The following is a 25,527-nucleotide window of genomic DNA, read 5'->3' on the forward strand; positions in this document are numbered from 1 at the left end:
TAAATTGAGAGTGTGGAAATGGGCTTAATACAAGTTGCCTCAGCAAACATTGGGTTTTCCTGATAATTCCAAACTCTGGAATATCTACTCAGGAGAAAATAAATTAATTAAATAAATTATATTTATTATTAACTTATTTATTAAATTAAACTTTATATTTTATAATATAAAATTAAATTTTATACATTTTAATTATTAAATTAATGTTAAATTATTTATTAAAGAAATAAAAGTGTACATATATTTTAAAAGAATAAATATCAAGTAGGTAGTAAATGTTAAATGTGCTACTGAGAAGAAAGGAAATCTGGAGTTCCAGATCTGGGAACAAAATGATGACCTATAAAGGCATGGACTGAGATGAATGAAGAAATGCTTTCAGAAAGCAAATGACGCTGAATTGACTGAGATGTTAAATTAATCATAGATTTGGCAACACAAAAACCAACGATGTTACAAGAGTGGTTTAGGTGGAATTGTGGCTACAAAAATTTGAAGCCCTGGAGGTAACCGTTGTAAAACGTTAAGTTAAGAACGTTGAGTTCTTTCCCAGACACTGCAGGTCAGCACACATCTCCCAGCTGAGTAGTTCTTAGAGTGCTCCGAAGTGCCAATGGGGAGGCTGCTCTGACAGCCAAGTATCTGAGAGGCAAGAGGGATAGTGCAGGGTATAAAAGCACTTGCCTCACACACAGCAGACAACAGATAGATATGCAGCACTGAGTATGATGATCTGAGCACTGTTGGGTGTGGCCAAAACCCCCAAATAAATATAGATAAAAAGTATCTGATGGGTACAGGTCAATGCTAAAGATAACAAGCAGGTAAAGGGGAGAATCCTAAGCTTTTTTTTTTTTTTCCACTTAAAATAATAAATAGCGGGGCTGGAAAGACAGCACACCGGTAGGGCATTTGTCTTGCACCACAGCCGATTCAGGGCAGACGGTGGTTCAAATCCCGGTATTCCATATGGACCCCTGTGCCTGCCAGGAGTGATTTCTGAGTTCAAGGCCAGAAGGAACCCCTGAGCGCTGCTGGGTGTGACTCAAAATAAATAAATAAATAAATAAATAAACAAACAAACAAACAGGATAGCAATAAATATAGGTTCTACCTAAGAACGTGTAATGTTTTTCTTATTTTAGTTTTATGGACATGCCTGAAAATGCTCAGAGCTTATTCCAGACTCTACATGTAGGGATGGCTCCTGAAAGGGTTTGGGGGACCTCATGAGGTGTTGGGAACTGAATCTGGGACCACAATGTACAAAATATGTGCTGTACTAGGTCTCTAACTCTTATTTTTTAAAATTTTAATTTAATTTAATTATGATTTGGGGGTTAAATCCTGCAATGCTCAGGATTAATCCTGGCTTGAATAATCATGTGTAGTGTCAGGGATTGAACCAGGGTGTATGGAAGGCAAGTATTTTAATCCATACACTATCTCTCCAGTCCCAGAACTTGTAAAAACAGATTAAAACAAGCCACCAGGGAGGGCAAGAGAACAGGGACAACTAAGTCATTGGTAAGCAAGAGAGTATGAACTCAAGGCACAAATGGAGGGACTGTTTAAGGAGGGACAATTTAATCACCATAAAAAGAAGTAAGAAGGGGCCGGGCGGTGGCGCTGGAGGTAAGGTGCCTGCCTTGCCTGCGCTAGCCTAGGACGGACCGCGGTTCGATCCCCCGGTGCCCCATATGGTCCCCCAAGAAGCCAGGAGCAACTTCTGAGCGCATAGCCAGGAGTAACCCCTGAGCATCACAGGGTGTGGCCCAAAAACCAAAAAAAAAAAAAAAGAAGTAAGAAAATATGTGCACAGAGGCAGGTGTCTTGGTAGATGTGCTGGTGAAAAACAGAATGCTAAGACTAGAGAGATAGTATAGGGTGAAGGCTCTTGCTCTGTATGCAGATGATCCTGGCTTGATTCCTGATACTGTAACAGGGTCCCCAGAGTCCCAACATCTTACAATCAATTGATTACTATAGCAATAAAGATCATAACTGAGGATCTAGGGGTTGGAGAGAATACAATGGGTACAGTACTTGCCTTACATGCAACGACTCTGGTTTAAACCCCCATACCATATGTGTACCCTGAACACCTCCAAGAGTGATCCCTTGCCAGGAATAAAACCTGAGCACAGCTGAGTATGGCCTTCCTCCCCCTACTCCCTCAAAAAAAAGGTAAAAGACAAAAAGAAAAAGGGAAAGAAATCTAAATCTTAACAGGGTAAGAATTCTATGGGACCGCAGCAATAGCACAGCTGTTAAGGCGTTTGCCTTGCAAGCAGCCAACACAGGACGGACCCTGGTTTGAATCCCGACATCCTATATGTTCCACAGGAGCAACTTCTGAGTACAGAGCTAGGTGTAACTCCTGAGCACCGCCGAGTGTGACCACCCTCGCCCCTAAAAAAGAATTCTATCAGACAAGTATCACATAGGTAATGAAAAATAAGGGAGATGAGATATGTGTACAAGAGCAATTAAACTATAGAGCAGGATTTCAAACTAAATTAAGGGTGGAAAGGACACAACGTAGTAAAAAGTAGACAGAGGCATGAAATGAAACTTAAAAATGTATTTGATGAATTAGAAACCAAGTAACATACATGCATAACATATGCAAATGTTGTGTGTATATATATAAGCTTATATATATATATTTTTTTTTTTTTGAGTTCACAAGCAAGTTTAGGGTTTATCTAAAAGCTATGATAGAAGGGGCTGGAGTGATAGTAGAGTGCCTGCCTTACTGTGCTATGGTCCCCTGAGCATCATGACAAATGATTTCTGAGTGTAGAGCTAGGAGTAATCCCTGAACATTGCTAGGTGTGACACCCCCCTAAAAAAACTACAGTAACAGATGGTGACTAGATTATTCAAGCAAATGAAGCAATCATTAAGTATGATGACTGGTCCCATGGAAATACAGTAAGTGAACCAGGTATTCATAAAGAGGTGTATAACCTCTTCACCAGGTAACTATGTGATGGCAAAAAAACAATGTTTCTCTACGCCTGCCCAGTGGGGCCCGACTGTGAGAAATTACTGTCTTCTCTGCAGTATGCTCGGGCCTAAGATTTGATCCTGTGTGAGGCTTCATCCAAGGAGGACACACTTCCTTGGAGGCAAGTCAACCCACCAATAAAGGGCGGAACCAGAGGAGTGTGGCTGCGTACATCATTTAGCCAATGAATACCACCACAACACGTAGAAAAACCCACAATACAAGTGTGACAATGGGGAAACAACGCAGGCCAGCATCAGACATAGAGAATGAAGATGACAGTTCTGATGACCAGAAAACGACCAACCAACTAATCAATCTCTTAGAGAAGGAGTTTAGACAAGCAATATTGAATATGCTCAAAGAACTCAAAGAAACCATGGATCGAGTTGAACAGAACACTAATAAGAACCAAGAAAATATAAAGACAGAAATCACAAAACTCTAAACTGAAATAACAGGTCAAATAACAGGTCTGAAAAAAATCAGTAAACGAATTGAAGGACAAAATAGATAAGTTCTACAACAGGGTAATAGAAGCTAAGAATAGAACTGGTGCTGTGGAAGATGAGATAAATAACAACTCCATACAGCATGAGAGATTGGAAAAAAAACTTAAAGCAAATGAACAGACAATGGAAAAATTAGTCAAAGAATGGGAACAGATGAAAATAGAAGTTTATGATAAGCTCAACAGAAACAACTTAGAATCATTGGAGTCCCAGAGACACAGAAAAAAAATTTCCAGGAAGAAGCAATGGTCAAGAACATCCATCATTAAAGAGAAACTTCCAGAGCTAAAGAACATATGCAATCAAATCCTGCATGCCCGAAGAGTACCAACTAAAAGACACCCCAGAAAAAAATACCCCAAGACACATCCTAGTCACAATGATGAATCCCACAGATAGAGACAGAATTCTGAAAACAGCAAGATCAAAAAGGGAAATTACATTCAAGGGAGTACCCTTGAGATTTACAGCAGACCTGTCACCAGAAACACTCAAGGCCAGAAAACAGTGCTGGGACATAGTGACAAAACTCAATGAAATGAATGCTTCACCTAGAATACTGTACCCAGAAAAACTCACTCTCCGGTTTGATGGAAGAATACATGGTTTCACAGACAAAAAACAGCTCAGAAACTTTACAGACTCAAAACCATTCTTAAGAGAAAAACTGAAAGACCTAATTTAAGTCAAGACTGACCAAAAGACATACCAAATTTCGATATAAAGATGGCAATAATTCCCAGGACAATTCTTTCTCTCAATGTCAATGGACTAAATGCACCAGTTAAGAGACACAGAGTGGCTAAATGGATCAAAAAACTCAATCCAACCTTCTGCTGCCTACAAGAAACGTACCTGAATAGTCAGAACAAACATAGACTCAAAATAAAAGGCTGGAGAAATATTATCCAAGCAAAACACCCATAAAAAAGCTGGAGTGGCCATACTAATATCAGATATGCAAACTTTATACTCGGGAAGGTGGTAAGGAAAAAAGATGGACATTTTATGTTAATCAAGGGGTATGTAGAACAGGAAGAAATAACTCTCCTAAACATATATGCACCAAATGAGGGGCCAGCAAAATATTTAATACAACTGTTGACAGATCTGAAAAATCATATCAATAACAACACAATAATTGTGGGGGATCTCAACACTGCTTTGTCAACACTGGATAGGTCAACCAGACTGAAACCTAACAAGAATATACTAGATCTGAGAAGAGAAATGGAAGAAAGAGTCCTAGTGGATATATATAGGACACTCCATCCACAGAAACCTGGATACACATTCTTCTCCAATGTACATGGGACTTTCTCCAGGATAGACTACATGCTGGCACATAAAACATACCTCCATAATATCAAGAGGATAGAAATCTCGCAGACTACCTTCGATGACCACAAGACTCTGAAATTATAAGTGAATTCTAAAGGGACACAGAAGAAAAACTTTAACACCTGGAAGTTAAACAGCCTCATACTTAATAACCAGTGGATCCAAGAGGAAATCAAAGAGGAAATCAAAACTTTCTGGGAAACAAATGATAATAAAGAAACAAACTATCAGAACTTCTGGAACACAGCAAAAGCAGTACTGAGAGGAAAATTTATAGCTTTGCAAGCACACATCAGGAAGGAAGAAGGGGCTTACCTGAGTAGCTTAATGACACAGTTCACAGAACTAGAAAGTACTCAACAAAAGGATCCAAAAATAGGGAGACAGAAGGAAATAACAAAGCTGAGAGCAGAAATCAACGAACTGGAAACCCAAAAAACAATCCGAAAGATCAACGAAAGCAGAAGTTGAAAAACTTTATTTGAAAAAATAAACAAGATTGATAGACCACTGGCAAAAATAACAAAGAAAGAGAGAGAGAGAAACTTGATAACTCTTATTAGGAATGAAAAGGGAGAGATCACTACTGATATGGCAGAGATTCAAAGGATAATCAGAAACTACTTTGATAAACTCTATGCCACTAACAATGAGAACCTGGAAGAAATGGATAAATTTTGGACTCTTAAAATCTTCCATGGTGGAATGAAGAGGATATAGCATATCTAAACACCCCCATCACCATTGATGAAATTAAAATGGTAATCAAATGTCTGCCCAAAAACAAAAGCCCAGGCCCAGATGAATTCACTAATGAATTCTTTCAAAGGTTCCAAGAGGCACTACTACCAATTCTGGCAAGACTCCTTCATAAAATCGAAAATACGGAAACACTTCCAAATAGCTTTTATGAAACCAACATCACCTTGATACCTAAACTAGACAGAGATGCTAAGAAAAAAGAAAATTACACATCAATATCGCTGATGCAAAGATCCTCAACAAAATCCTGGCAAATAGGATTCAATGCCTCATTAAGAAGATCATCCACTACGATAAAGTAGGTTTCATCCCAGGAATGCAAGGATGGTTAAACATCCGTAAATCTATCAACATAATACACAACATCAACAACAAGAAAAATAAAAACCACATAATCATATCAATAGATGCAGAGAAAGCATTTGATAAGGTCCAACACCCATTCTTGATCAAAACTCTCAGCAAGATGGGAATAAAAGGAACCTTTCTCAATATAGTTAAGGCCATCTACCACAAGCCATTGGCAAATATTATCCTCAATGGAGAAAAACTAAAAGCCTTTCCTCTAAATTCTGGCACAAGACAATGCTGTCCTCTCTCACCACTTCTTTTCAACATAGCAATGGAAGTACTCGCTATAGCGATTAGGCAAGAAAAAGATATCAAGGGCATCCAGATAAGAAGAAGTCAAGCTCTCACTGTTTGCAGATGACATGATACTCTACTTAGAAAACCCTAAAGACTCTACCAAAAAGCTTTTAGAAACAACAGACGCATATAGTAAGGTGACAGACTACAAAATTAACGCACAAAAATCAATGGCCTTTCTATACACCAATAGTAATAAGGAAGAAATGGACATTTGAAAAATAACCCCATTCACAATAGTGCCATACAAAATCAAATATCTTGGAATCAACTTGACTAAAAACGCGAAGGACCTATTCAAAGAAAACTATAAAATTTTGCTCCAAGAAATAAGAGAGGACATGCGGAAATGGAAACACATACCCTGCTCATGGATTGGCAGGATTAACATCATCAAAATGGCGATACTCCCCCAACGCATTGTACAGATTTAATGCGATCCCTCTAAAGATACCAGGGACATTCTTCAAAGAAGTGGATCAAGCACTTTTGAAATTCATTTGGAACAATAAACACCCTAGAATAGCTAAATCAATCATTGGGAAAAAGGATATGGGAGGAATTACTTTCCACAACTTTAAACTGTACTACAAAGCAATACTTATCAAAACAGCATGGTATTGGAATAAAGACAGGCCTTCAGATCAGTAGAATAGGCTTGAATACTCAGAGAATGTTCCCCAGACATACAATCACCTAATTTTTGATAAAGGAGCAAGAAATCCTAAATGGAGCAAAGAAAGCCTCTTCAACAAGTGGTGTTTGCACAACTGGCTAGCCACTTGCAAAAAAATTGAACTTAGACCTCCAGCTAACATCATGTATGAAGGTAAAATTCAAATGGATTAAAGACCTCAATATCAGACCTGAAACCATAAGATATATAGGCATATTCAAGGAGGAAATTGCACTCTCTGAGCAAGTGAAAGCAGAGATTAACAAATGGGAATATATTAAGCTGAGAAGCTTCTGCACCTCAAAGGAAATAGTGCCCAGGATACAAGAGCCACCCACTGAGTGGGAGAAACTATTCACCCAATACCCATCAGATAAGGGGCTAATCTCCAAAATATACAAGACACTGAAAGAAATTTACAAGAAAAAAACAGCTAACCCCATCAAAAAATGGGGAGAAGAAATGGACAGACACTTTGACAAAGAAGAAATACAAATGGACAAAAGACACATGAAAAAATGCTCCACATCACTAATCATCAGGAAGATGCAAATCAAAACAACTATGAGGTATCACCTCACACCACAGAGATTGGCACACATCACAAAGAATGAGAATAAACAGTGTTGGCGGGGATGTGGAGAGAAAGAACTCTTATTCACTGCTGGTGAGAATGCCGTCTAGTTCAACCTTTATGGAAAGATTCCTCCAAAAACTGGAAATCGAGCTCCCATAGGATCCAGCTATACCACTCCTAGGAATATGCCCTAGGAACACAAAAATACAATACAAAAAACCCTTCCTTACACCTATATTCATCGTAGCACTATTTGCCATAGCAAGACTCTGGAAACACCAACATGCCCCTCAACAGACAAATGATTAAAGAAACTGTGGTACATGTACACAATGGAATATTATGTAGCTGTCAAGGAGAGATGAAGTCATGAAATTTTCCTATACATGGATGTACATGGAATCTATTATGCTGAGTAAAATAAGTCAGAGAGAGAGAAAGACGCAGAATGGTCTCACTCATATATGGGTTTTAGGAAAAATGAAAGACATTCTTGCAATAATAATTTTCAGACACAAAAGAGAAAAGAGCTGCAAGTTCCAGCTCACCTCAGGAAGCTCACCACAAAGAGTGATTAGTTTAGTTAGAGAAAAAACTACATTCTGAACTGTCCTAATAATGAGAATGTATGAGAGAAATGGAAAGCCTGTCTAGAGTACAGGCAGGGTTTGGGTGGTGAGGAGGGATATTTGGGACATTGGTGATGGGAATGTTGCACTGGTGATGGGTGGTGTTCTTTACATGATTGAAACCCAAACACAATCATATATGTAATCAAGGTGTTTAAATAAAATAAAATATATTTAAAAAAAACAATGTTTCTGAATCAGAGAAATGGAAACCAAGGCAGCAAATATAAAAAACTGTTCTTAACAGAGACTTGAAAGTGTGACATAAATTATCAGTTTTTTATGGACTGCAGGGGAACAAGTTTACAGGTAGTTTGCAGATATCACAAGAGAAATTTTATTTGTAGCACTATGTCTCCATAGATCATAATAAACTACAAATTACAGGAAGAGAATTAGGAGAATTGGGAAGGTGCACTGAAAAATTGGGAGCTTCCTTACTTAAGACTGATAGTCAAATGAGGAAGAGACTTTCCAAGAATAATGTCTAATCTGGGAATTTGGGACACTAAACACTAGATATACTGGAGTTAAGGCATTGCCTTGTATGTTGGCTGATCACTGTTTGAATCCCCAGCACTACTCCTGAGCACTGCCAGAGGTCATTAGAACTGATCCCATGGCATCAAAGAGTATACTAATCCAATAAATCACTCTTTATATGCTAAAGTGAGAGCAGCTCAGTATCTTTCCCCAAAAGTTCCATTCTGCCTAAAATAGCAACTAAAGGATCCTAATGATAATTACCTTCATACAAAAGTGCTTACTTTACACATATCAGACAAGTTCAGAAAAGGAGTGTTTATATAATTCACTTAATACACCAAAGTGCTAGTTGACTTTAAGTGCTAAGAAAAATCTTGGAATCTCAAACATGTGAGCTATTTCTTTATCCTTCTCACTTCATTTCTTCTTTTGACAAAAGTCAATGGTGAGAAAGAACATCAAGAAAGATATCATAAGATGGTATTGGGTTTGTTCTGAAAACAAGCAGAAGTTATACTTGAGGCCTCTGACCTCACTAGAACACATGTGCAGGTGTGGAAAGAGTTCTCTAGCTTAAAATAACAAATGCTGCTACAGCAGTCTGTAACTTTCAACCCTGAAGTTCTGTGTCCAGCTGCACCACTCCCTAAGATTTTCTCTAAATGGAAAATGAACCATTTGGGGAGGAGTGAACATAAATGATGACTTTCCTTTTCTTCAGTGAAATATCAAACCATGTTCTTTGACTTAGGGTTGATAACTTGAAAATTTTTAATAACTTATCTATGAGTAGCCTAACCACCAAGACAAATCCATTTCAGTCATCAATGAAAATATATGATTGGGGCTGGAGAGATATCACAGCCATAGGGAGTTTGTCTTACACTCGGCTGACCTGGTACAAACCCGGGTTTCCCATTTGGTCCCCTAAGCCACACAGGAGTGATTTCTGAGCTCGGAGCCAGGAGTAACCCCTGAGCACTCTCGGGTGTGGCCTCCAAAGAAACAAACTATATATGACTGGTATAGTAGAAGAAAACAATTGTAATAGGCATCAATATTAAGAAACATGCATTATCATTTTAAAGGCTTCAAGTAGCATCATCTTGGAAATCTAGATAATGAATATTATCCCCAAATATAAATAAATTATTGCTATGTATAAAAGATAAGATAAATAATAATAACAAATATACTTCAACATATTGAAAATACCACAAAGTTAAAGAGTTTGATCACTCTTATAATGGAATAGAGTAAGAAACAAGTTGACAAAGGCTGTTGGGAGTTGGTTTACAAAGCTGAATTTAGGGGCTGGAGCAAAGGCACAGCAGTAGGGCATTTGCCTTGCATGCAGCTGACCCAGAATGGACCTGGGTTTGATCCCCCAGCATCCCATATGGTCCCTTGAGCCAGAAGCAATTTCTGAGTGCAGAGCCAGGAGTAATCCCTGAGCTTGACCGGGTGTGGTCCAAAAACAAATCAAAACCAAAAAAACCTGAGTTTGCTAAGTGGCGGAAAACAGACATCCAGTGATTGTTGGTATGATGCTGGAACTTGTAGGCATTGAAATGAAACCACTACTGGAACTTAAAAATGGGAGAGAATAAAGGAAAAAGTTTAACTACCAGTTATTAGGTATAATAGTCTACTTGGGAAGTGAGATGGGAAGGATGGGTCACTCTCAGTTTATTCTTCAGGAATAATAATTCCTCAGGAATTATTCTTGGTTCTATGTTTGGGGATCACATCTAGTATGGCTCAGGAATGACATGGAGTGTCTGAAATTGAACAGTGTTAGCCAAGTACAAGGCAAGTGCCTTACTCCTAATCCCTGTACTCTCTCTCCAATACTGGTGCAATATTTCTATGTATACCATGATGTCCAGCAAGTGAGATTCAAGTCACCTTATATTGTCAATTGGAACATTAAATTTTATAGCAAATAAATGGGAGCAGGCAGTTTGCAGGAGATAGAGTTAATATTTAATAGCAGCATTGTTAAAATATAGCAAAGAATTCTACTGCCCAATATTAAAACTAGGAAAATTTTGAAATATTGGGAAAAAGATCAAAGGAAGTCCCATGTAATCTCTAGTCCCAGAGATGGTTAACTTGAAATCACAGTCTATTATGTATTTGACCAACTACTGGTTTGTTCTATGGCTGCCTACTTGTTTAGCCATTGACTGTTGACACCCATTGATTGAGAAATAAAATATTCCCATGACAGGCACTTCATTACTCACACCAAAATAACTTGTACCAGCTAACACCTGTTTTCCTTTTGGGAATGGGTGCTTTCAATAAATAAATTTCCTGATGAAACATCTGTCATAATCCAATTTCTAATTTCAATATAGTTCTGACAAACTGCTTGGTAAAGAAAGAAAAGGTAACTGTTAAACAAGACCTTTTTCAAAGAATAAGGTACAACAGTCAATGGCTACTACATCTTTAAAAGGCATTATGAAACCTGTATTTTTCTTTGAGGGGGGATATAGCCTTGAGCCACATGTAGTAGTGCTGAAAGGCTAATCCATGCTCTGTGCTCAAGGATCACTCCTGATGGTGCTCTGGGGACCTGTGCGGAGGGTGGACCACACACTTTATGTAATACTTTATCTCCTACACCAGTGTTTTTCAACCTTTTTGTGCAAAGGCACACTTTTTTCAGGAAAAAAAAATTATGAGGCACACCACCATTAGAAAATGTTAAAAATATTTAACTCTGTGCCTATATATATATATATATATATATATATATATATATATATATATGATTTAAAGTTGGCAAGTGACTAAACTTGAGCCCCATATCCATAATCAATACTGATATGAATGTCAGATGGCATTAATAAAATGCACAAGGAAAAGCTTAAGTCTAAGAAGAAATACCACAGAAAAATGAAACTCAAGATTACGGGCATCCCATATGATCCCCTGATCCTGCCAAGCACGATTTCTGAGCTCAGAGCCAGGAGTAACCCCTGAGTGCTGCCCGATATGATCAAAAAAAAAAAAAAAAAGTGAGCTACAATTACTGACAATAGTGATTTATATCATTTTATGAAAAAAAATATTCAAACTAATTGAAGACATGAGAATGAAAAAAAAAAACCAAAACAGGATAGAAGAACACCTATCACACAGCTTTTTATTCAGGCTTAACACTGACAAAGGCACCAACTTGGGAAAGATTTCCCGCATCTAGTAAATTTTAACTCCAGTTTACCCAAATCTCAGAGTTATCTGACTTGATGGTGGCTCCCATGACATCTTTGTCTTCCACTATCTCCTCTCCCCCACAGTCATGAGAGCAGGAGATAACCTACCTACAGCAAATAAAGATATCAGAAAAATCAGATCCTACTGAGACAGTAAGAACTGTGAACAGAGACAAGTTCACATTAATCTGATCCTCCAATCTAATTAAACAGAAAATTCAATAGATGCAGACAACAGTTTAATCCTTCCTTCTCCCTCCAAACCTAGAAACTTGTGGTTTAACTATTAATTAAAAAAAATAAACAGTAAGTTGCATAAAGCCTAGTACAAAATCTTAATAACATTTGTGTCTCGGTTCTAGTTTTCCAATGCAAAAAAATGTGATCCAGAAAGGGAGCTTCCACGATTCGATTTCCCCATCTGCATTTTAGGGTGCACGAAGATCCCTTTCACGCGCTTCCAAACGAGAACAAACACATCCAGGTCAAAGCAAGGGCGTGGGAACATCACTTTAGAAAGGGTTGCACTTCAGCCAAGACTAACTCTGGGCTCCTGTCCACACTCGCCCTCGCCAACTCCCCTCACTTCCTTTTTCCCGTCCACGGAAGCAAACCGCCATTCATTCTTTCCAGGAGTCGGATTGAGTGCAACAGGCAGGTTCCTACCTTGGTCTGAGAACTCTTATCAAACTTGTCATTTTTGAAGCTAACCGTATTCTGGTGTTTCTGGGGCCTGGAACGCGCCACGTTTCCCTTCTGAGAACTCATCGCCGCCAACACCACAGACACTGACCAAAAAAAAGTGAGAGTCCCACGCGGGAAGCCAAAAAACCACCCTGACCCAGGTAAAACCAAAAAAGAAAAAAAGTCGCCTTGACCCGGAAGAAATTGAGCCAACCTTTCTGACCCCGCCCCCTGTGCCCACGTGACTCGGGGCAGCAGCCCGGGGACCCTTCACTAGCACGAAAGGTTCCTTCTCCCCCGGTAGCCCCGACTGGGCCCCTCCCCCTCCGCGCGGCCTCTCCTTTTCCCCGGAGCTGTGGGTGGGAGGGAGTCCAAGTCCAGCTAGCCTTCCTGACAACTCAAATTTCCTCATTGGCTCGCACGCGGCTGTCAATCTCAGCGAGAGGGGCGGAGAGGCTCGCTTCCTATTGGTTCTTCTTTTCCGCAGTCCCCGCCTCCTGCTGTCCGTGCTCAGCCTTTCGCGGCGCCGGCTCGGCTCGGCGCTCTCTGATTGGTGGAAATCGGCCGGACTGGGCGGTGTCTCTCGCTCTCGCTCGCTCTCTCCCTCTCCACAGCCTGTTCTCAGGGCTGGAGCCCGGGTCAAGCTCGGGGACTCGGGTCCAGCCCGGTGGCCGAACGTTGCATTTTTGTTTGGAAGCGAGCGTTTGGCTCTTCTCTCCAGGCGCCTCCATTCCCGAGCCCCGAGCCCCGAGCCCCGCAGGTGGCAGGCTGAAGAGAAGCCCAGCCAGCCAGGAGGCCAGGAGGGTGCTGGAGGAGAAGAAAAAGACCGGCCGAGGAGGGAGGGAAGGAAGGAAGCAAGCAGGGTCTCGGCGGGCGTCCGCGGGGCCTGAGAGGGAGGGAGGGAGGTGGCGGCGGCGGTGGCCGGAGACCCGAGGCCCGACGGACAGCCCGACAGCCCGCCTGAGCCGCTCTCGCGACTTGGCCCGGCGCCGTTAGTCAGCAGAACGCGAGCAGCCTGCGCTGGAGCCGGGCAGGGCCGGGCGCCGGGAGAGAGAGGCCGGCCGCAGCCGGGAGGGAGCTCAGCCCGCGCTCGGCGACCCGGGCGGCCGAGGGCTTCGTCCAGTCCATCCCGTCCTCGCTCGGGCCGGCCGCGGGACCACGCGGCGGCCGGGGAGTCCGAGCCCTTCGGCGCCTGATCCCGCCCGGGCCGCGGGGCCCCTCCGCTGCAGGTGCGTGGCGGGGAGGGCGCAGGGGACGGGGAGGGGGCGCGGGCGGGGGCCGGGCCGACGCGGCTGGGGGAGGGGAGCGACGGCTTTGTTGTTGGCGACCGCGCCGGGGGAAGGAGGGAAGCGAGGAAGGAGGGACGGAGGGAAGGAGGACCCGCCGCCGTCGCCGCCGCTCGCCGTCTTCTTCACGCCGCGATCTGCCTGGTAGGTCTGAAGAGCTGGAAGGGGCCGGGGAAGAGGAAGGCTCGCGCGATGCCCCAGGTCGGGGGCTGGAGGATGGGGGCTCTGGAGGGACGGAGGGATGCGCGGGGCCCCGAGCCCGGATTGGTGGTGCTTGCAAGCAAGCCGAGGGCTCGTTCGGGTCGCCCCCTTGGCTCGGCACCGCGCCGGATGGACCTCGAGTCAGGATCGGGGGCGCAGCCCACCCCACCCCACCCCATCACCTCCAGCCGGCTCCGCGCTGCCTGCCTGGCCTGCGAGTGTTTCCCGGAATGTCCTCGAGTGCCAGCCTCGATCTGAGATGGAATCTCCAAGGCGCGGGGTGGCGGGGTGTGTGTGTGTGTGTGCTTTCCACTCGCTGCTTGCTTCCTTCCACTCGGGCCGGGCTCGGCTTCTTTCTTGTCCGTTCTGGATGCTTAGACACGAGTCTCCCTCCACCTGTTTTCCAGCTGGGAGGGAAGGGAGGCTCAATCGACAATGGTTCTTTCTCCCATAGGAGAAAGGGATGGGAGAAGGATTGACACCTCTACCCTCCACCCCCACTGCACCCCCAAACACACATACACACCCCTTTCCGATTGGGATTTTTTTTTTTTTCTGACTAATCAAAGTTTCGTCCAGTTGGATGATGCTGTGAGGAGCTAGGTAGGTATGGAGTTCGATCCCGGCTCCTCATGGGGGAAGAATACATGATATGGACTTGATCCCTGATGAGGAAGGAGTCTTGCTAGTCCCAGGGCACGGCGTTTGTTTTGTGTGTGTGTGTGTGTGTGTGTGTGTGTGTGTGTGTGTGTGTGTGTGTGTGTGTGTGTGTTTAGAAAGGTCTTTGGATTTGGTAAGCAAAAGAATACCTAACAACGTAGTACCAAAAAAAAAAAAAAAGGTGACCTTTACATCTTAGCTGCTATTTCTATTATATGATTTCTGAGTCACAATATGGTATATTGATCTTAAAGGCTCCAAAATCTTCGATGCCCTTGTGTCAGCCTTTGAAACGAATGAGTCTGACAGATGTAAACATCAGTTTACATTAGCTGAGAAACAGCAAGAAAATGCACCTTTTTTTTTCCATGAAGAAGCCTTTTTTTAATGTATATGACAAAAATTATTTGGGATCTAATGTCTAATAGACAGTAGTTTTGCTAATATTTAATTTGATGCGGCCCCACTCTTTGCATGTTGGTTTTATTGGCGGAGGGGAAGACTAGGACAAGAACAATGTTGAAAATAGTTCTATTTCACCTAGTGAAAGAAAATATGTCCCTATTGTTCATTTTGGAGATGTGGGATATGGATAGAAGAACCCTTACCTCCTATTTTGACTTCCCTTTTCCTCAACTCTAGTATTGGTATGGTTAAATGACAAGGATAGGATTAGAGTTTTAGCTGGCTAGGTAGTTTTGATTTTGTCATTTGTTGTGTATTACTGTTGGTAGGTGGCTTGTTTCCTTGAATATTGTTGCCTATTTTGAATGAAGTCGGTATGAAACATAACATCATCCGAAAAAGAATTGTCTATTTCCTGTTACAAACAAAATAACCATGAAGCATCATGGTAAAATAATGTTTTTTTGGTAGCTTAATGAACATTCAAGATTTAGGCAATTAGTGTCTGTTCCAAGTTCTGCTACTGAATTGGTCTAGAATTCTAGGCAAGCTAACCCACATCTGAGTCAGTTTCTCCATCTGTAATACAGGACTAATAAAATGTGCCACCTGCTCACTTTATTGAAAGGCCAGTGAGAATCAACAGTTATTCTGCTTATGTGACAAGGTCTTAATTATAAGTGATTTTAATGCAGTTCTCTTATTTTGTAATGGTATTATGAATTTTAGTGTCCTGGTGAAGAATTAGCTAAAGAAACAATAACAGATTGCCAGCAAGGGCTAGTACATACAGTGAGTAAGGCCTTGTATGAAGCCTACCCAGGTTCAGTTCCTGGATCCCATATGGTTTCCTGAGCACTACTGGATGTGACACCAAAAGTTAACACACACACCCCCAAAAAAGAGAGAGATTGCCATAATTTATGATTAGTTAAGCTCCAATTTCCTTCCATGTTAAGATTGGGGTTGTATTTCTACAATCAATAATGACAAATGAATGGAATGGCAGATTACTTTGTTTCCCTCTCTCATTTTTTATTTTTTTATTTAGCTTTGGTAGGGGGACACCCAGCAGTTCTTGGGGATATTAATAATCCTGAGACTATGTAGTTCCAGGAATCAACACAGGCCTTGGGCATGCAAAACATGTGTGTTTGGGCACGTAATTGTTTTCTTACAGGAAGCTTTCAATTCTGAGATATTCAAGGGTTTACTCTTAATTTCCAGAAATTGCTCTTACCTTAACTACCCTATAAAAACTTCTCATATGCATGATCATTATTTACCTCTCAAATACAGCTTTGTTAGGTTGAAAAGAAAAAAGTGATATTCTACCAGTTTTCTGATGAAACAAGGACAGTCCAAAGAAGATGATAGCTTGAATTGCTAAAACTACTCACACAGTTTGTGAGAAATGGAACTAGAATTGAACCAGTATCTTCTGGTATTTCTAGTCCTGTATCCCTTGCTTTTGAGTAGTAAGTATATTTTAAACACTATATAGGCCAGACAGATTTTGCCAGTGTGGTTGAAATAAATGATATAGTGTTTGTAGAACTTGGCAACATACAGCACATTGAGTATTTATGTATTTATGTGTCTGTTGAAGAAATGAAACTACAAAATAGTGTCGTTTGTACTTTGTTGCCTCTTAAATCCTATTTGTTCTGCACAGTTACCTATCACTAACCCAAACTAACATGCATCCTTCCTAGTCTTATCTGTACTTCATCTTTATATCTATGAGCATTTACGTAGTTTTGCTTCACTTGAAGATCCTTTAAGTGATATTTTTATCTATAGTTTGCTCTCTTCCAACTTGCCAATATTTATTTAGGTTTATACAGGGAGCTATAGATTTTTTTTTTTTACTGTTATATAGTATGTGCTTCATTATGTGGATGTTTTCAAGTATTTTGGTTGTTCTGTTATTTGCTTCTTTAAAAAGAGTTGTGAGGATAATCTTGTGTTTATTTACTTTGATAGATATATAGGATTTACTCTAGGGTCTAGCTTTTTTGTTTTAGGGCCTCATCCAGGGATACTACGGGTCACTCATTCCTGGAGATGCATGGATTGAACCTGGGTCAGCTTCGTGCAAGCTAGGCTTTAGCCCTTGTACTCATCTCTCTCCTCCAGGTGTAGGTTCCTCTATGGTTCTGTTAGTTAACTGAATGCAGGGACACTGGGGAAGAAAACGGATCAGGAAAATTAGTCTTAAAATTGATGTATTTATTATTCAGTAAGTGTCTGATTATGCATCCATTTTATATACCTAAGACCATTTAACAATTTTTAGGGTTACAAGAGGCTAGGAGTGGAAAATGTTTAGGAAGCCCTGTCCTAATATAGTGATTCTAAATCCTATATCCCACTGTTACCAGAAATCCTTTCTTCACTTCTCCCAATGCCCCAGAACTACAGTGTAATTCATGTTAGTAAACTTACAGCCATTATTAAAATAATGGTCATATAAAATAATAAAAAGCTTTAATAAAGTAATGCATCTTGTTATATGAGTGTTTGACTCAACCTCACTGATCTTACCAGGGCATTTACTACTTCATGTAACAGGCTCAATTTTAATAAGATTCACATGTGTAGATCAGATAGTACAGTAAGGTGCTTGCTTTGCACATGGCTGACTCAGGTTCAGTTCCTGGCACCACATCTGGTCTCCCTGAGCATGAGCCAAGAATAAGTCCTGAGCACAAGGCATGGCCCATAAAACGACTCCTTACCCCCAAGAAACAAACAATAATTCTCATAAGGCATATTTTAAACCTAAGAAACAGTGCTAGAAGAAATAGTCATACTTTGTACCAATGAGTAGTAACACAGCTGCTAATGCAGATTAAAACAGGTGTTGATTGGATGATTCAAGTATGTATGGTGCCAACTTTGCTGATACATCATTTTTGAAATAAAGATATTTGGAAGTTAAAATCCAATTTTTTTATCTTTACACAGTGGTTGTCATTTATTTTTATTATCCAAAATGTTTGTTGATTTATCATTATTACATTTATATGTGAGGTATAAATAATCATGTTCTAAACTTACAGTGTTGACCCATCCATCATCAGAGTGCTAATATCCTTCCACCACTGTCTAATCCCATTATCTCCCTTGTTTCCAGCTTTTGCTTTCTCAGTGTTAGCAGTATTTCTGGATTTTCATGAACCATTATCTAACCCCTAGCCTTGTTCTATTCTTCAGTTGAGTGAGATGATCTGGTATTTGTCTTTCTCCTTATTCAGTTAACTTGAGTATTATGCCTTTCAATTTTGTTGAAGTGGTAGTAGAAGTGGCAGGTGAAGTGGCAGGTTTTGTTATGTCTTGTATCTGAATAGTATTCCATGATGTATATACCATAATGTCATTATCCACTCATTTGTTGTTGGTCATTTGGCTTGTTTCCAGATCTTGGTTATAGTTAATAGTGCTTAATATAGGTATGATTATATCTTTACAAATGAATGTTTTTGTGTTCTTTGGATAGATGCCCAGAAGTGGAATCATTGGGTCATAATGAAAGTTCTATTTTTAATTATTTGAGATGTTTCTATACTGTTTTCATAGAGGCTGAACCAAATAGCAGTCCCACCAATTGTGACTATGAGGGTTCCTTTTCACTGCATTCAGCCAGCATTGGTTGTTTCTCAACTTCTTTTATTTTTATCTTTTATATTTCTTGTTTCTCAGCTTTTTGATAAAGGTCATTTTGTTCATGTGAAACTATTTATTTTACTATTGTTTTGATTTACATTTTCCTTTAATCTGTCACAGTGAGCATTTTTTATGTGTGTATTCATCATCTCTGTGCCTTCTCTGAAAAATTGTTTGCCTAGTCTACCCATTTTATGAAGGACTGTTTTATGCTGAACTTTGCAAGTGCTTTATATATCTTGTATATTAGCCAGATATATGATGTGCAGATATTTTCTCACATTCAGTGAAGTATGCTGATTTGAGGCATAGTTTTTTCATAGGAGAGAAACTTTCTGGTTTGATGAAGTCTCATTTGTGTATTTAGTTGATTTGGTGGCCACACTGGATGTTATTACTGCCATCTGGAACTAGAAATGAGGCCTCTGCATATGTTCCAGACTGTTGAACCACCTTCCCCAATTTATTTTCTCTTGTCTTTGCCAGTTGGAGCAAATCATGAAAGACTGCTGTGAGGTCAGTATCACTGAGAGTTTTGGTCTAATCTTGAGGTCTTTACACCATTTTGAATGGACTTTTGTGGATGATTCAAGATAAGCTTTTTTTTTTTGTTTTGTTTTGTTTTTTGAATGTGACTAACCATACCATTTGTTGGAGAGGCTCTTCTTGCTGTACTTCTAGCACTTTTGTTGTAAATTAGCTTCCTTGTATCTGAGGGTTAAATTTTGGACTCTCAATTTTGTTTGGCCTGAGTAGGTGCATTCTTTTTTTTTTTTTTTTTTTTTTTGAATCACAGTGAAATTCAGAGTTAAAAAGTTGTTCGTGATTGAGTTTCATACACTATTCATAACTATTCGGGTTACTCCTGGCTCGAAACTCAGAACTCGCTCCTGGCAGGCTTTGGGGACTGTAGGGGATGCCAGGATTCGAACCACGGTTTGTTCTGAATTGGCTGTGTGTAAGGCAAATGCCCTACCGCTCATACAATATTCTAATACTCATCCCTTCACCAGTATTCATTCCCCATCACTAATGTTCATATTTCCCTCCCGTTCTCCAGCCTCCAGTACAGACACTTCCTTTTGTTTGCTTGTTTGTAGGCACTAGTTTTTACTGTAATGAGAGGGTAGTAGATACAGTTTTAAAAGCCTTCATTTGTGTTAAAATGATTAAAATATATTTTGTTGTTTAATCTATTTGTAAAATATATGACCTTATTTTTCCTTGTCAATTTCTGTGAAGAAGAGTTTACAAGAATATTCAAAAGTATCAGGCATGGGACATTAGTGTGGCAACTGTTTACTACAGCCCTTCCATGCTGCACCCCCCTCCCCATGGTTTTTATAACAATTACAAAGATTGCCTTAGGGTACATATTTGGTATTAGATGGCTAGAGTACAAGGTTTGAGCAACTTCATTATTTTATTTGCAGGCCACATCTGGCAGTGCTCTGGGGTTACTCCTGAATTTGAACTCAGGCTCAGGGATATAGGTTGCCTGAGACTGAATCTCAGTCAGCTGTCTGCAAGGCACTCTACCTAAGCTGTACGATCTCTACCACACTGAACAACTTTATTAAATAAACATTTTCTCTCCAAAATACTTGTGTCATAATAATAATAGAGAATATCTTGCGTTTGCAAAATTTCTATTTTCCTATTTGTCTATATTTATTTATGTGTTTATCCTGGACCTTCCAGGCAGTGCTCAGAGGCCCCTCCCACAGTGCAGTGCCTTTCAGTGCTAGAGATTCAACCTGGCATCCTGTACTATCTTCTGGCCCCTCTCCAAATATTTTAAACTTGTTAAGATTTTCCACTCTGAGGAGTATGAAATACTCCTATCACATACTTTCATTTGCACCTCTACATTTAATCTTATGGTTGAAAACACTTTGATTTATGGGCCAGTCACTTGGTTTCAATGACTTGCCTCCCTCTTCTTTCCTAGACGCAACCCCCATCAGAGGACTTATAAATGCCTTTATATATTCTGGATAACTATATGATTCTGTTTACAAATATGTTCTTGTAGACTCTAGTTTGCTTTTTAGCTTTGATGTGTTTTCATGAGTAGAATTTTTTTTAATTCTAAATTTTAATGCCAATTTTATGATCCTTTTATTGTGCTTTTTCCTTCTCTATCCTGAGATTAGATTCTGTTGTGCTTCTTTGTAGCTTCTCACCTGTTTTTTTTTTCTTCACATTTTAAGTCTTAAATTCACTTGATACTATTTTAATGTGGTATTTGTGTATTTAAATATATTCAAAGATACTGAGATGATGTCTTTAAATTAATGTCTTTATATGGAGATGATGGGTTTTTATCTTAATGTTCTTCATATTGAATGATAGTATTTAGTTTGTATTATTGCTACAGAGTAGCCTAGAAGATAGTACACGGGTTAAGACTTTTCTTGCACATAGCTAACCCCATTTCAATTCCTGACACCACACACGGTTCCCTAAGCACTTCCAGGAGTAATCCCTGAAAAGAGCCAGGAGTAAACTCTGAGAACACTAGTTTGTAGTTCCTAAACCAACAACATAATATTTAATAATAATAAATATTTCTTTGTAGCAAAATTAGAACTTTGCAACTCTCCCATTGAAGTCCTCTTAAAAAATTTAACTGGGTTTTGAAATCCACATTTTTTGGTGTTGTCAGAGAATGGTATATTAATTCTGTTAAGATATCAACAAACTTATAAAGGACACTTTACAGCAGGGGTCTCAAACTCAATTTACCTGGGGGCCGCAGGAGGCAAAGTCAGGGTAAGGCAGGGCCGCATAAGGGATTTCACAAAAAAAAAAGGTAAGTGAATAATCGCGAATACGGTGATATTTGAAGGCAGGCCGCGGGCCACAAAATGTTGTACAGAGGGCTGCAAACGGCCCGCGGGCCGCGAGTTTGAGACCCCTGCTTTACAGGATTGTAGTTTAGTTTGTCCTAGATGATTTAATTGCTATTCAAAGGAAGGCTTGTTTTATTTTGAATTTTGCTCTGAGGAAACAAACCTTATACCATCATAGCTAATCATGGTAGGTGTTTTATGAAAGGCAAAAACAAGTAGTAGAATAAAGCTTAATAAACATGAATTCCCAGTCATTTAGTAAGAAGTTAGAAAGTAGAAAGTAAGATGCAGTGCCACAGAGATAGCACAGTTGCAGGGCGTTTGCCTTTCATGCAGCCAATCCAGCACTGAATGTGGTTCAGCATCCCATATGATCTCACATGTCTGCCAGGAGTGATTTTTGAGGGCAGAGCCAGGAGTAAACCCCCTGAGCACCACCAAGTGTGACCCAACCTCCCCCCCAAAAGTAAGATGTTAGTAAGAAGAAACATTTATTATTTTTAGTGTTTGAGATTTTATCTTTTTTCATTTTTAGGGGCATCATTTCTGAATACTTCTTGTTTTGGGGTCACACCCAGCAAAGCTTAGGGGTTACCCCTGGCTCTTTGCCCTGGCAGACTTGGGGGGACCATATAAAATGCTTGAGATCAAACCTTGGTAGTCTGCACACAAGACAAGCTGCCTACTTGCTCCAGCCCCAGTGCTTTTATTTGTGCCTTTGTCCTTCATCTTTACCTTTGAGAAAGTAGATATATGACTTTGTTCTCTTCTATGAGATAAAACATAGCAAAGATTCCAAATTTTTCTTTAGAGCCTAATACACAAACACAGCCAAGAATCATAGACAATATGGACAGTAAGGATATAAAATGATTTATGGGGCCTGCGTGATAGATAAGTACATTAAGTAGGGGATTTTTCCTTCATGCAACCAATCCCCGTCTTTCCATATGGTGATCCAAGTACCTCCAGAGTGCAGAGCAGGCAGGGAGTATGCCCTGAATGACCAAGTGTGAGTCTCCCAATTTTTTTTTCATATAATTGTACTGCAGCATTCAAGGAAAAGATGAGTAAGGGGCTAAGTGATCAAAGGTAGTGTTTTGATTTATTATTACACAAATGGTTATGGTAGGTCTATAGCCTACCCTAAAGGAATAAGTGAAGAGAAAGGAGAACCAAAGAAATGTTCAGTGACAGAATCTTGGGAGAGTAGACCGAATATAGTCTTAAACCTGTATTCTTAGCTCTCCCACTTAATAAGTTGTGTGAACTTAGAAGAGTTAATTGACTTAACAACTTGAAGCCTAGTTTTCCTCATGTGCAAAAGGATGATAACCTGAGAAAAGTATTATTAAGGTAAAAGCAGATAACAAGATAACAAGTGAAAAGATAATACCTACCTCTTCCCCCACATTTACATATTCCTCACACTTAATTCCCATGTAACACACTATATTTAATTTTCATAATATTTATCATGGTATACTAATCTGTATCATTAGTTGATATTTTTGTGGGAAGAGGAAGTTTGGGTCTCACTTTTGGCATTTTGGTAGACCATATACAGTGCCAGAGATTGAACTTGGAGTCAGCCATGTGCAAAACAAGCATCTTAGCCCCTTTCCTATTTTCCCAGCCCCTATTAATTTATCCCACCTATTCTTAGAGACAAATGAGTCAAACTTGTCAATGTTGTGGGACTTGTACTACCTTATTTATTTGATTTTGGGTCCATTCACAGTATTTCTGAGATGCCACTAATCCTGAAACCAGGCTTGGAGGATGCTCCTGGCATTGCGCAGGGGACTTTGTGATGCTGAGCATCAAACCCAAATCAAAATCAGATCTTCAGCATGCAAAGCATGCATTCTCACCTTCTGAGCCATGTCTCTGGCCCAAGGTATACTACTTTTAAACTTTTTTTTTATATTTTATTTAAAAACCTTAATTACATACATGATTGTGTTTGGGTTTCAGTTGTGTAAAGAACACCACCCATCACCAGTGCAACATTCCCATCACCATTGTCCCAAGTCTCCCTCCTCCCCACCCGACCCCCGCCTGTACTCTAGACAGGCTTTCCATTTCCCTCATACATTCTCATTATTAGGACAGTTCAAAATGTAGTTATTTCTCTAACTAAACTCATCCCTGTTTGTGGTGAGCTTCCTGAGGTGAGCTGGAACTTCCAGTTCTTTTCTCTTTTGTGTCTGAAAATTATTGCAAGAATGTCTTTCATTTTTCTTAAAACCCATAGATGAGTGAGACCATTCTGTGTTTCTCTCTCTCTCTCTCTCTCTCTCTCTCTCTCTCTCTCTCTCTCTCTGACTTATTTCACTCAGCATAATAGATTCCGTGTACATCCATATATAGGAAAATTTCATGACTTCATCTCTCCTGACAGCTGCATAATATTCCATTGTGTATATGTACCACAGTTTCTTTAGCCATTCCTCTGTTGAAGGGCATTTTGGTTGTTTCCAGAGTCTTGCTATGGTAAATAGTGCTGCAATGAATATAGGTGTAAGGAAGGGGTTTTCATATTGTATTTTTGTGTTCCTAGGGTATATTCCTATGAGTGGTATAGCTGGATCGTATGGGAGCTCAATTTCCAGTTTTTGGAGGAATCTCCATATCGCTTTCCAGAAAGGTTGAACTAGATGGCATTCCCACCAGCAGTAGATAAGAGTTCCTTTCTCTCCACATCCCCGCCAACACTGTTTATTCTCATTCTTTGTGATGTGTGCCAATCTCTGGGGTGTGAGGTGGTATCTCATCGTTGTTTTGATTTGCATCTCCCTGATGATTAGTGATGTGGAGCATTTTTTCATGTGTCTTTTGGCCATTTGTATTTCTTCTTTGTCAAAGTGTCTGTCCATTTCTTTTCCCCATTTTTTGATGGGATTAGCTGTTTTTTTCTTATAAATTTCTGTCAGTGCCTTGTATATTTTGGAGATTAGCCCCTTATCTGATGGGTATTGGGTGAATAGTTTCTCCCACTCAGTGGGTGGCTCTTGTATTCTGGGTGCTATTTCCTTTGAGGTGCAGAAGCTTCTCAGTTTAATATATTCCCATCTGTTAATCTCTGCTTTCACTTGCTTGGAGAGTGCAGTTTCCTCCTTGAAGATGCCTGTAGTCTCAATGTCCTGGAGTGTTTTGCCTATGTGTTTTACTTTTAAACTTTTAACATTCTTTTAAGTGTTGTCTCAGGAGAGTTTGACAGAATGTCAAGTAGAATGTGAATTGTATCTGATTAAATTTAGTTATATGTTTCTATATACTTCTTTCCCCTGCAACCAATTTTGCTACAGTTGACTCTTTAAATTACAAAAATAAAAATAGGCCATATGTTACAGTGTTAGAATATGGACTTTGATATACAAATTATTTTTCAGTTTTTTTTTTTTTACATCAGTTTCTTGGTGTCTCTGGAGGAGGTATAGAACTGGAACTGACCATATAATTAGCCTTTCTTCTTAAAAATGCTTCCTTCTAGAGTCCAGAGCTATTGTACAGTGGTAGAGTGTTTGCCTCACATGTGACTGAGTTTAATCCCTGAGCACAGAACAGGAGTTAAGTCCTGAATATTGCCAAGTGTTGTCCAAAAACTAAAATAAAAACAATAACAGTATCTTTCTGGGTCTGGAGAGATTAATAGAGCCCACAGGAGACTTTTTGTTTGTTTGTTTGTTTTTGTTTTGGGGCCACACCCGGTGACGCTCAGGGGTTACTCCTGGCTCAGAAGTCGCTCCTGGCTTGGGAGACCGTATGGGACACCGGGGGATCGAACCGCAGTCCGTCCTGGCTAGCGCTGGCAAGGCAGATACCTTACCTTTAGCGCCACCAAGCCGCCCCTGACAGGGCACTCTTCTTGCATGTAGTCAACCTGGAATTTA

At 40.1% G+C, this 25,527-nt stretch overlaps 2 protein-coding genes across 3 annotated transcripts in view; one reads left to right on the forward strand and one right to left on the reverse strand.

Annotated features, from left to right (window-relative positions):
- Nucleotides 1–12,732, reverse strand: part of C3H9orf85 (chromosome 3 C9orf85 homolog) — a 61,936-nt gene extending 49,204 nt beyond the window's left edge. The window contains exon 1 of the mRNA XM_049770995.1: nucleotides 12,538–12,732. Coding sequence (XP_049626952.1) covers nucleotides 12,538–12,639 — 102 coding nt within the window. The 5' untranslated portion in view covers nucleotides 12,640–12,732. The remainder of the gene's footprint in view (nucleotides 1–12,537) is intronic.
- ABHD17B (abhydrolase domain containing 17B, depalmitoylase) overlaps nucleotides 1–25,527 on the forward strand; it is a 584,428-nt gene that overhangs the window by 522,426 nt on the left and 36,475 nt on the right. The window contains exon 1 of one of the 2 annotated variants that reach the window (XM_049770974.1): nucleotides 13,705–13,784. The exons of the other annotated variant lie outside the window; for it this stretch is intronic. The gene's annotated coding sequence lies outside the window, so the exon portion shown is untranslated. Of the gene's footprint in view, nucleotides 1–13,704; nucleotides 13,785–25,527 lie in introns of those variants that run through there. 2 annotated transcript variants of the gene reach the window in all.

This window comes from Suncus etruscus, chromosome 3, assembly GCF_024139225.1.
Source record: "Suncus etruscus isolate mSunEtr1 chromosome 3, mSunEtr1.pri.cur, whole genome shotgun sequence".
NCBI classification, from domain to species: Eukaryota; Metazoa; Chordata; class Mammalia; order Eulipotyphla; family Soricidae; genus Suncus; species Suncus etruscus.